Below are 11,908 nucleotides of genomic sequence, written 5' to 3'. Positions count from 1 at the left end.
GCTATGAGCTCTGACTATGAAAACATACAGATTCCTCTTCGAAGATCCACCAGAGCAGGAACTTTTACTGAGTTTTTCGAAGATCCCAGCAGGGCATTATCTGCTGCTAATGAGAATGACGGCTATGTGGATATGAGCAGCTTCACTGGCTTTGAGAACAAGCAGCAAACCACGGACCAGGAAACAGAAAGGTACTGTAATAAATTATTATGTAAGACCTGCTAGCCTTGACCAAACAGGCAAGGCCTCCCCTGCTAGGTATCATAGGCACATCCTCCATGTTGCTTGGCTTACACCCACTCTCAGGAAATGCTTACAAGAAATATTGGAAGCATACAAGATAAGCCTTTATCAGTGAAAAATAAAAGACACCAAATTAAGTCTTTATCTTGGAAATGTATACTAGCAAGTCAAGTGGATCTGAATCCTATGGTTTACAGATACAAACCAAAGAACATTTAAATATATTTTGTTTATCCAATTGATCTAATGTTTTTGGCTTGGGGGGGCGAGGAGAGCTTGCTTTGTTCTTCATTAAGAAAGGTTTCTGACTTCTTGACTGAATGAAATGAGAGCCTATTTGCTGGAAGGGGTCCTGCTTAATTTTTTAATTTCTGTCAATTTCTCAAAGCAACAATATTTATATATAATTTATCTCTGAAAGTACATCAGTTAAGTATAGACCAGATAATCCCAGATCATTAACTAATCAGACTAGGCAATTAATTTTAAAAGCTGTTTTAAAGTCTATCAGTAGGCTTTGCCTTTGACAGTGCCGCTGATTTATAAATGAATTAAATATCTCTGTCTGAAATCATATGCATTGCTAACATTAACGGGAATCTTTCATCCCATTCCATGATATTGTTTGCACATAAGAAAATGTCCTTTTCATACCTACATAGGAACAATGCACTCAGGACTTTGAATTTGAATTTGAATCTGTTGTCAGATTATAGCTTACAATCAATGGAGTGCAGAGATGTAAATAAGAGTGGTTTCCATTAAGTTCTTGTTAAACAGGTAATGAGAAAACAAGGTGCAGAGCAAATGAATGAAAAGGAATATCTTTAATGCAGTTGCATTTTGTTAGAGCTATGTGAAAAAGATAAACATCTTAAAAGCAAGGTTTTCATGTCCATTTTCATCCATCATTCTCCTTCTAAAGATTTAATACTCCTGTTTCTTTGCAACATTTATTTTTTCTGGTCCTCTCTCCTGTTATTGTGAATGGAACAAACCATCGGCATTTCAGACATCTCTCTTCTGATAGTTCAGACTTGGGGAGTAAAAGAACTTTTCTTTAACACTTCTGAATGAGTTTTGCAAACCATTTCTAAGACAAGAATGATGTACAGTGCTTTGTCTTTCTGAGAGAGGCAAGAATTGGTGGGGGTAGGGGAGGTGAGTATGACATAGAAATTAATCAGTGCTGAAGCTGTGGATCCAAACATGCCTGAAGCTGAGGGGTCTGGGACACAGGCCTTTGGAGATGTTGGCTGCCTGCAGCGTTGGGAGCCCCGGTGGTGCTGACACTGGGACACAGTAGAGTACAGTGCAGTTTCACAACGCACACAGCCACATCCCCAGAGATGTGCTGAGCTTCAGTTAGCAGAGCCTGATGGCCCATTAGTCACTCTGCTTTCAAAGGTTTGTGTGGTGCCCAGCACACTGACGTCTGCTCCTGGAAAAGCTGGCCAGTTCTTTGTATCCATGAAACACCGCCCATTTTAGGTAGTTCTTGAAGAACCAAGTTAAAAATATTAAAACTACGTCAATTGCTGTGACTTGGGCCCATTTATGAACTTCCTGTGAAAGCCTGTTGTTTCAAAGGGAGAGCCAATCCAAACCCGTTCAGGAAGTCTCAAGGTCAAGGCGTGAACATAATTTTTCAGTCTGCTGCTTGTTGTACCTGCAGTTTTTGCTGCTGGGGGAGAAATGAAGGCTAGGCTCTTGAAACAACCCCTTTATCAAGATAAGTGAGGTGGAGGGGAAGAGCATCAGGCAGACAGCAATATACATACACTGCTGGTGAAGCAGCTATTATTTACCATACTTGTCAGCATGTTTTGGACAAAGACATGCCTGAAAAGCTTTGATGAAATGTAAACGGGTAATACACCTACAATGGCATAATATACTTGGAGAAACATTGTATAGTCCAATCGCAAAGCAAAGCAAATCATACAAGTACATGTACATGAAACTATTTACACATGCATACATGATGCATGGACATGGATGTTTTGTTTCCTGCTAAGGCAGTTCTGCCTAAAATACCTTTCAATGGATTTAAGCTTTCAAATATGAATACTTCTCCAAGACAGCTCTAGAACAACCGCATAGATAAAAATTACTTTGAACTCCAGCCTGCTCAGATCCTGAGGCTTACTTCAACCATTTCAGAATACAGGTGTGTTGGATTAAACCCGTGCAACACATGAAACTTGAGCCTATTAACTTCTCTTTGGTGCACTCACCTGCAGAGCTCTGGTGTCTAGCATGTGCTGATACCTTGTGGAATTGCTACATTTTTGATGAATGGCTAAGTACAACTCTTTTATTACATTTCAGAGAACAGAATGTGACAGTGCTATAAAAGATTACAATAATCCAGCAACCTCCACTACTGTATGTGATCAGGGAAAAGCGAGGCGGGAGGGACGCTTAAAGAAATTGACAGATGAGAAGATTCACTGTTTAATTTTCTTCCTTAAAAGGAAAGACCATGTGGAGTAGATTTAAACCAATAATTTCTAATTAGGAGCAATCACATTTATAGAAAAAGTCCAATAACAGAAGTGTTCTAGAAATATATCTTAACTTAGAATTACCATTGCCAGAACAGAAATGGGAATATTGTACCCTGAAGGGCAGTTATTGTGTATCCCCAAAAATTAGCTTTCTAGTATTAATAATTAAACTTGGATTTGGGTGTATGACAACATAGATCATCATTAGCCTTCTGTACAGTGTAGAAATAATGGGACATAAGTCGAACTGGACAAAATTCCCCTGATCTTTCCCCAGCCAACATAGCCTGAATCAGACTCAATTTTCATTTGCTTTTGAAAAGTCACTTTCTAGCCCCTTTTCTCTGAGCGAGTTGCACTACAAAGTGCAAAGCAACACAAACCAATTGTTCAGGCTGAAAATAAAAGATATGCACCCCACCTCTAGGACAGTACACTGCTACCTATAGCATTGCCTTGAACCTCAACAGCTCTAAGTCAAAGCAGTTTCACCAAAGTCACTAGCTAGACTTTCATCAGATGAAAGACAAGTCAGTTAGAATTAAAGTATTTTGGCACGTCTTTAAGAGCATCAGCCATGTATATGGCAGTTGATAAACATAAAGGGGATGGGAAGGAGGTACCTCAGACGCTCATTGGTACCACAGTATCGCTTCCAATGCTTTTAGGAGAGATGGAAAGAATCTCCCATGAGGGTTTAGTTAAGGTCAGGAAGATGGCATAGGTTAGGTGTTTTCACAATTTCATTTCCCCTTTTTGCTTTCTACTTAAAGAGTCCATAATTTGGATTTACCAGGTTTGCTAAATCTGAATCCTTCCTTCTGCTAAGATGCTCAAAATCCAGAAAGGAAAGAAGATAGGGAGAAGAGAGGAATAAAAAGAGTATATCTGCAGTTCCACAGCTAATGCCACTGTGATGTATGTGAAGTTCATAAGAAATGGGCTAAAAGCCCATGCTGTCACCTGTACGTTCCTATATCCTTCTACATAAAATGAACATCAATACATACTAGAAGAACCTCAGTCTGATTATTGTACTTAACCAACAGCAGGACTTGCTCAGACTTTGACTCTCAAGTGAATTCTTGGGGGCTGGTGTGGGAATTCTAGTGCTCTGTGCCATTACACCAAGGCTTGTGGTTATTCCTAGTAAGTCTCCAGAATTGCAGTCTCATGCCTGTAAATTACTCCCAAGGCTCTGACTTCCCACTGCACCTATCTGATGCTTCTCAGCTTTAGTACAATCAAGAAGGCTGATCACCTATTCAGTATTCTATTCCTTTGGAAATGTGTTTTATTCCCAAGGGATGTGCTTCTTCAAGAAGAAGATGGAGAAAAAAATTGTCTTTAATAGAAAGTCAGGAAAAAAACATTGTTTATGTGTGTCAAGACAGTGATACTTTTCCTTTAATTTGTCCACACTGAAGCAGGAACTTCAGATGCTGGCACTGTTTTATCAGTCCCAGGTGTTTAGGGACTGATAAAACAGTGCCAGCATCTGAAATGCTAGCACTGGAGAGGATGCTTCATGGGTAAGCAGCTACGTTAAAAACTTTGTAAGCAATCCTCTTTGCGCATAGCCATAGTCAGTCTGGGCTTCTGCCAGGCCTACGTGCAAGATCATAAGGACTACGCCAGTGCAGACCAATTCCAAAATCATATTATAGTTAGTTAGAACAGCAATAGAACCACTGACTGTGGGTGATGGGCCATAGACAATGCGAATCCCCTTCCTTTAAAATAAGAATCCAGTGGATGAGCAGTTACTTTCCCCTCCAATGAGTACTTAGCTGTCCACTTGCCTCACCACTGGATTTATCGACCTACATTCTATCAAATTATGCCACTTAAGTGTTTAGGTCCTCTCTGCTCCCTGCAGGTCATCCGTCACCGATTAGCTCCAAGACTGCAGCCAGGGACAGTCTGTATGACCGCCTGTTCCCTACCCTCCTGTAACATACACATAAAAAAGCCTAACAAAAGCTGAGCATAATAAACATCTTGGAACATTAATTCTCTGCCTAAAAATAGTCTGAATAACATGTTACTCAGACCTTCATATGTCCTTAAGCTTAAGGTGAGATTTAAACCATTAGAGTGAATTTCTTCCAACAAATCAGGATGTCATATTCCTGGCTCTCTCTGCTCCTTCAAATGATGAGGGAGTGGTCCTTAAATTCGAGCATTTACTGATCCCATATACCATTACTTTTACAGATCAAAAGTTCCCCAGGACCACTCCCTGAGGATGTGGCAGGTTATTGTCTGTGTAGGGCTTGTTTCTCCCCTGATGCCCGATTCCCGCAGCAGTTCTACAGTGCAGAGGCTTTCTGTGAAACCAAAGGAGCGGGTAGAGTCAGTCCAAGCAGGAATCACCACTTTGGCAAAGAATGTAATTGCTGATCAGAAAAGGATTACGGCTCCTTGTAAAGTCTGAGCAAGTAGCACAGGCAGGTACAGCAATGGTTTAGCATTTGAAGTGTGCTGGTATGCAGCTGTCAGGAGAATCCTAACAGCAATGTCACTGTTTTGATCAGCTCTGAGAAATACTGCTGTGGTATTGCATTAGATGAGCACAGAGAATGGCCGCTGGAAACTCCTGAAACCTTTCACTCCTTGGATAAATGCAGCAGCAGCAATAGGTATAGCTAAAGCATCTGACTGCTTTTAATACAGATGCAACCTACCCCTTCCATTGATAATTAATTCATCTGAACTGTGGCCCCTAAGGCTATGGTTGTTTCTGCCTCAACAAAGAGTAAGCAAGGGGAAAGAATTCTAAAGAGAGAAGCAGAAGAGCCTCATACACAAGAAGGACTTGTGAAAGGAGAAGCAGTACCGAATTTCCAGATGTTTCTGACATTTTTTAGAAGATAGAGGCAGAAGAAAGCCATGATTTTTTAGCTGAAGAGCAGATTTTGCTCTGAAATATGCTTGCCTATATCAATACTATTCTCATCCCAAAGAGCAGCCTAATTACCATCGTTTCTTGTTTAGGGTGAAACTCGAAGAAAATTTTGTCAAGAAGATAAAATCAACTCATGCATTGTTTTCTCTGCCTGTCTCAGCTAGATCTCCTCAGTACAGGCATGGCTGTCAGAGAATATTCCAAAAAAATCCCCATTTTCAATGCTGTTCAAACTCTCTTTTGACTTACTGCTGTATACTGTAATAGCAAGGCTGCCGACATTACTTCATGCTATTTTACCCTGCATTTGGAGTAGAAGCAAGTTAACTCTGGACTATACTCAAAGAAAAACCTAAGCAAAGCAGGCTCTTAAGGCATATGGACTAGAGAGGAAAGTTAAGCCCTGAGCTACAGGTTCAGCCTAGACTTCAGGTGGTTGTTTTGGGAAAGATGTTCCCATCCTTTCCTCTTTCTGGTTCCTTAGAGAAACAAATCCTAGCTGCTGATTCCACTCACTTCCTAGTTCTCTGCCCCATAAATCCTGTCTCTGTGCCTACACTAAGCTAGCATGCACCCATAGCACTGATGAGAAGCTTTACAAGGGAGAGAATTTCCTTTTTATAGGCCAAGCGCTTCCCAGGGCTGGTGATAATGTTAATTATGGAGGTAGCACAGAAGTGGTCTACTAATAGAGCTCAAGTCCCTTAAGTCCTGTATGGGTCTGTTGTATGGAATTCTGCTGACAGTTATTAAGCCAAGGAGAAACACAGTGATCATAAGCATTGTGAGAGGTTTTTTAAAGAAACATATATTATTTTTTAAACTTATACATATATAAGTCTATACATAACCATTCTTTATCTCAGTGTGGAACACGTGCTGCACTCTGGATCTTGTAGATGGGAGAAAGTCCCATAAAAATACTGCAACAGAGGGAAGGGAGAATCAGGGATTGAGCCTAGAGACAAAGGAAAGAGACACTTTCACTTGTGATCTGGTGAACATGATGGAAAACAAAATCTCAGCAGCTTTCATCAGTTGTTGCCCTTCGCAGCATAAATCTGAAATAAAGTTTTCTAAATTCATTGCAGAGCAAGGGATCTCAGTACTATACCTTGACTTCAGGCTGTGCACAGCCTATTGAAATTCTTGACGATAGCCACAGCCAGCTCTGACATGAGTCATGTCTTTATTTCTGTTTACTTTAGTATTGTCTGAATTGCCACAGGGAGTTAGAGGGTGATAGTGGTTAATGCAGGACTTGTAGCTGCTGAGACAGGGAGCAAGTCTGTGGAAGATAACTCCTTGCTGGGCCTAAGGCATGCTTCACCTTGTAATGGCAGGCATTAGAGGGCTGGGGAACTGTCTTTTCAAGACAAGAAGGACAAAAAGACGGCTATCAAATGCTCCTTGATGGCAGAGCTTTTCAAACACTTTTGAGAAGAGACTCTGGACAGTATTGGTCATGTCATATTGATACTAAAAGAGGAGAGATTTTAATACTTTGTCCAGATTTAGGGACCAGGCCTACAGCAGCTCTATGACCGCTCTCTGGTTTCCTAATATCCATGGAGCTGTTTGTTCTGGTTCATGCTGGGGATGCACATGTGGGGGGACAGTATAGGTAGTCAGGAAGGCGACGTGCTTCCCCAGCACAGCTTTGCATTGCAACTCAGCATCCTGCATACACAGCAGATGTGTCCCCGCATAGCCTCAGAGGGCTGCCACTGCTCAGCCACAACATGCCAGATCCAACCCTGGCTTCGTTTATGAGGAATCACAGTCCCATATATCTCCCAGGAGATGGTCACAAGTCCTCAGTAGATGTTGGTTTTATTAGCAGCTGAACTCCATTTTGATGGATACTTTTCTGATCAAATTACAGTGCAGAGAAGGAGGAATGTGTACAGGTGGCCATCTTCATGTCCTGAAGGCTTATAAGCCTGGGTAAACTTTGTCTTCTCTGTTTCCATTATATGAACCAGAAATATATTTCAGTGGGGTTACACAAGCAGAGAGAGTCTGCTGTGTATTGCACATTTACACTGGATGATTATTTATGAGGCAGAGAAGTGATATTGGTGTGATTTAAGCATTCCTAGCACCACACAGAAAAAAGCGTGTACCTCAGACAGGCTGATGAGACTGCAGATTGGCAAGATGCAGCCTGTTTGAGATGGTCAGGTACTATCAATGAGTGTTCTGTGCATGCCCTTCTCGTCTCCCACCCCCACCCCAAGCCTTACTGAGAAGATTTATTGAATGAGAGATTGCACACTACAATTCTGCAGCCTTTCCGGAATCCACTGCTCAATGATATGTGGTATATCTCTAGATTAGATTTGTAACAAAAACAGTAGAATGCTGTTGCATTTTAAATGCAAATCTAATCTAGTAGTCTAGTTTGTTGTGTCACCCAGAGTTATTTATAACGTACAGCGCATTTTTAATTGTCCTACAAGAATTCTTCTTTACAAGACCCAAGGGGGGTTAATGTAAAAACTGTCTTAAAGATTTGCTATTCAGTGGCATACAACAATTAATTTTATCTTTATCGACCAATTAGAGTTAATGTCTGTTTTGCCAAGACGTCTCTTAAAGAGCTTATAAAAGGGCCCTTCCACTTGAGTAATTGCCCGGATTAATTAAATGTTCACTGTCCTCAATGAACACCTTTTGGTGCTCTGTCTGACTCAGGCCATGCCAGCTTTATCAGTATCACAGGGTTGTCCTCAGACTTCTTTTTCTAAAGGAACTACAGCTAGGTACTGATGAATTGAGACAACTGACAGTTGATTAGATCTATGTTCAGCACTCTCCATCCAGCCGTTCTCAGTTGGCTCAAATTAAATACCTCTTCAGTTTGTTGGTAGCTTGTCCTTATGTCTTGAATACATTTAGTAAATTTGGGCTAAAAACTCGAGTATTAACCCACTACATCTCCCTGACGAGCCCTCTTGGCAGGTGGACCTATTCAAGAATAGTTAGTTTGGTGTTTCTGATGAAAGTTTCTCAGGGAGGCCTGTTGACGGTCTTACATTTCAGGTATCAGACTGCATTCTTAGTTCTGAGGGTTGGCTAGAAGAGCCCAGAAAGGTCTCTTCCTTAGCACATGTGCCTTCAGAAGTAATGGACTGCATACAGTACAATACATCTTTGAAGTCAAATCTTCTGGTCTTTAAATAGATAAGGATAATATGTGAGCTAAAACTGAGGACCTCAAAAGCTTTCCTTTAAACTTTCTGCTTTCACATTTTCAGGCTTAAAAACTCCAGGCAGAGGCAGTGAAATAAAACCACATCACAGTGAATACACTGGGGGTAAAGAGCCACAGTGGGTGTGACATATAGTAAGATGACAAAAATATAAAAACATATTTTAAACTGTGCTGGACAAACAATTTATCTGTCCATTTGATTGCAGTACTAAGAAAAAACATTGCTTAAGTGGCTGCAAGAGAAATAAAATATGTGTGCCTAACTGAAAAGTCCAAGGGGAATAAAAAAGCCAAACAAAAACAACCAAAACAAATTAAGGAATCCTGTAGTTTACAACTTTTTTTTTATTGTTTAATTTGCAAGTAAAAAAAAAAATAGATACTGAAGAAAAGCCTGAACTAAAACATACTTCTGAATTGCAGAATTAAGATGGTTTTGATTTTCCAGAATTATTGAGGGGGAGCAGAATTAATTAATAATTAATCCCAGACAAATGTCACAAATCTATGCAATTTTTAATCATGCCAAGCCTGATTTTTCAACTAAAAAAGCCTCAGCTAAACAAAACTGCAGCCAACTCTCATTTTAATCTGGGAACTGATATTGACACTTTACCAGACAGAAGAGCCACTGAGAACTTCCATTTAGCCCTACATATTTAGCAGCTGAGCTCTGTTTCTCTCCTTCTGGAAACACTCTGATCTAATAACTGGGTGAATCTTTGAAACACTCGCAAATTCAGTTCACTTGACGTCTCCGCAAAACTGTCAGGAAAGAAAAGCTAGAGACAATGTCTTAGAACTGTTTGTTTACCTGGTAAGGCTAAATGGTAGTTGAGTCTCAAATCTGATATCTGCTTTCAAGTCCAAAGGGAATCCCTGCTGGAAGGACAACCATGAAGATAAGAGGTTTCTTAAAAGTGTCAGTTCCTTTCATATGTCCTCAGATCTCTCTGAAAACTGATAGGAAAAGCTGCCAAACCTCCCTGCCCTTCTGATAGGGAGGTGTTTATGCACACCCACCTTGAAGGAGCTCAGGAACTTTAAAACCCAAGAGACTGGGCACTGCTTTGTTCAGGACTGGTCTTTGTGAGTGGGAGAGAAACATCCTGGACACAGTCTTCCCCACACTGCCTGAGGTCACTGAACCTTGTAGCACCAGCATTAAGAAGCACTATTACAATGATGCAGGAAAAAGCTGATTTCGTTTTTCAGTGTTTTACTACCCTGCCAAATGACAGGACAAGCATATGCCTGAGAGCAACAGACAGCTCAGTTTTCAGCTTGTCTTTCAAAGCATCTGTTGTCTAAACCTCCCCAACTCTTTCCTAGAAGCAAAATGATGTTGCGGATCTTAGCATGAAGCTAAGACACATTTAGCACAAACTACCACTACTTCAGAAAGTCTCTGTGGAAGAGATTTAGGCCCGGGCTGACCATCTATGAAAATGGCCCTCAAGAGTGAAGGACATTCTGGTCAATCACAAGAAAGGTTGTATAATCTGTACAAATTCCTTTGTGGCTCTGGCAACACAAATAGCTGGAGTAATGCTGACAGTGGTAAGAGACAAGTTTGCTAAATCTCACTCCCATCAAAAATACTTTCTGTTTTGTTCTGGTTTTTTAATAGGGAATATTACTATTATCCTCTAGACAGGCTTCCTTCTGATCCTAGCTTCACTGCATTTTTCCCCTGGTTTGTTTCCAGACCTGTCTGCATGGTGTTGATAAAGCAGCTGATCCTGCTACTACAGGGCAATGACAACTCCCATCTTAAGAGACCTGCAGGGCAGCATGGTGTTCATTATGTTCAACTTACTGTAGTTCCATGGAACGTATGGAATAACGAACTGGCAATAAAATGAAAACAGAACATAAAGACTCTGGTTCCAAATTTTAGGGATTTAAGTCACACTGCCAAAAACAAAGAAAGAAAGAATAATCAGGAACATACCCCTGATCTCTGATCTACGATGTCACCATACAGGCTCTTTTTGTGAAATGTTACCATCTTTTTCTAACTGGATCCAGAACTCATAGTCAGAAAAACTGATAAATGTGTCATGATTGTAAAAGTGACTATATAAGTGGAATCTGGATGAGAAAACAATACTGGGTCAGATGCTTATTTGGGGTACATTGGTATGCTCTGTTGATTTGTACCTCTGAGGATCTGAACAGCTGTTCATGATTTGACTGCCCTGATAATTCAGGCTAGCACCTGAAAATAGAGTGAGTTGAAACATTTTCCAAAAGGTCAAAATTCACAAAAGCATTCTGTGTGAGCAGTATATCTGTTCTGACAAAGTTTAAGGGAAACTCCTATACACTGTAGCCTAAGATATAGAAAGCCCAGTCTCTGCTTTTCCCAGGTCTGGTTTTTGTCCCAGATCACTTTGAATCAGTCAGCACTGGGACTTAAGATTCTGAATTTCTCACAACCCAGCGTCTAAAACACCTGTCAGAGAGAAAGAAATACCCACAGATTTTTGTCTCAGGGCAACAAAAAATGGACACAGTTCTGCTTCATTTCCAGAACATCTGCTATAATTTATTTTCAGTTTTCTGAGGCTCAAAAATAAATTTCTAAGCTTCAGATGTTGTAGCAAAGAAAACTTGATAAAGTTTTGTCTCTTGATAAAGTCCTCTACAAACTATACTAACAGTCCAAATTTTGCAGTAATCAGAGTTTGCCATTCTACACATAGCAGATAAAATACTTTTTTCATCACTGCTTTAAGCTGTGAAGGATTTCAGAGTGTTTGACTTCCAGAGTCTGTGTAAAAGTAAGTGTCTCAGATGAAAAGCTGGGTGAATGGGATGACAATTCAATTAAAAAGAGTCAAGGCATAAGAAGAGCAATGCTATATGAGGATACTATTTTAAAAAGTATCTGAGGGCTTTTCACATACATGAACATGACTTCACTTGAACCATGAAATCTGTATGACATGCCAGGGACTTCAGAGAATGGGACCGTGATGGGAAGTTGGAAAGATGTGTTGGAAAGTCTTGAAGCACCCTCTACTT

General features: G+C 40.4%; 1 protein-coding gene across 1 annotated transcript in view; it reads left to right on the top strand.

The window, feature by feature from the left end:
* The window catches only part of LOC104530762 (FYVE, RhoGEF and PH domain-containing protein 5), a gene marked incomplete at its 3' end in the record, with an annotated part of 40,922 nt that overhangs the window by 2,769 nt on the left and 26,245 nt on the right, over positions 1–11,908 (top strand). Inside the window, exon 1 of the mRNA XM_010175449.2 lies at positions 1–191. This exon is cut by the window's left edge and continues 2,769 nt beyond it. Within this exon, the coding sequence (XP_010173751.1) occupies positions 1–191 (191 nt within the window). The remainder of the gene's footprint in view (positions 192–11,908) is intronic.

Source organism: Antrostomus carolinensis, unplaced genomic scaffold (assembly GCF_000700745.2).
Source record: "Antrostomus carolinensis isolate BGI_N321 unplaced genomic scaffold, ASM70074v2 scaffold24449, whole genome shotgun sequence".
NCBI lineage: Eukaryota > Metazoa > Chordata > Aves > Caprimulgiformes > Caprimulgidae > Antrostomus > Antrostomus carolinensis.
This window is presented reverse-complemented; position numbering and strand designations above follow the sequence as displayed.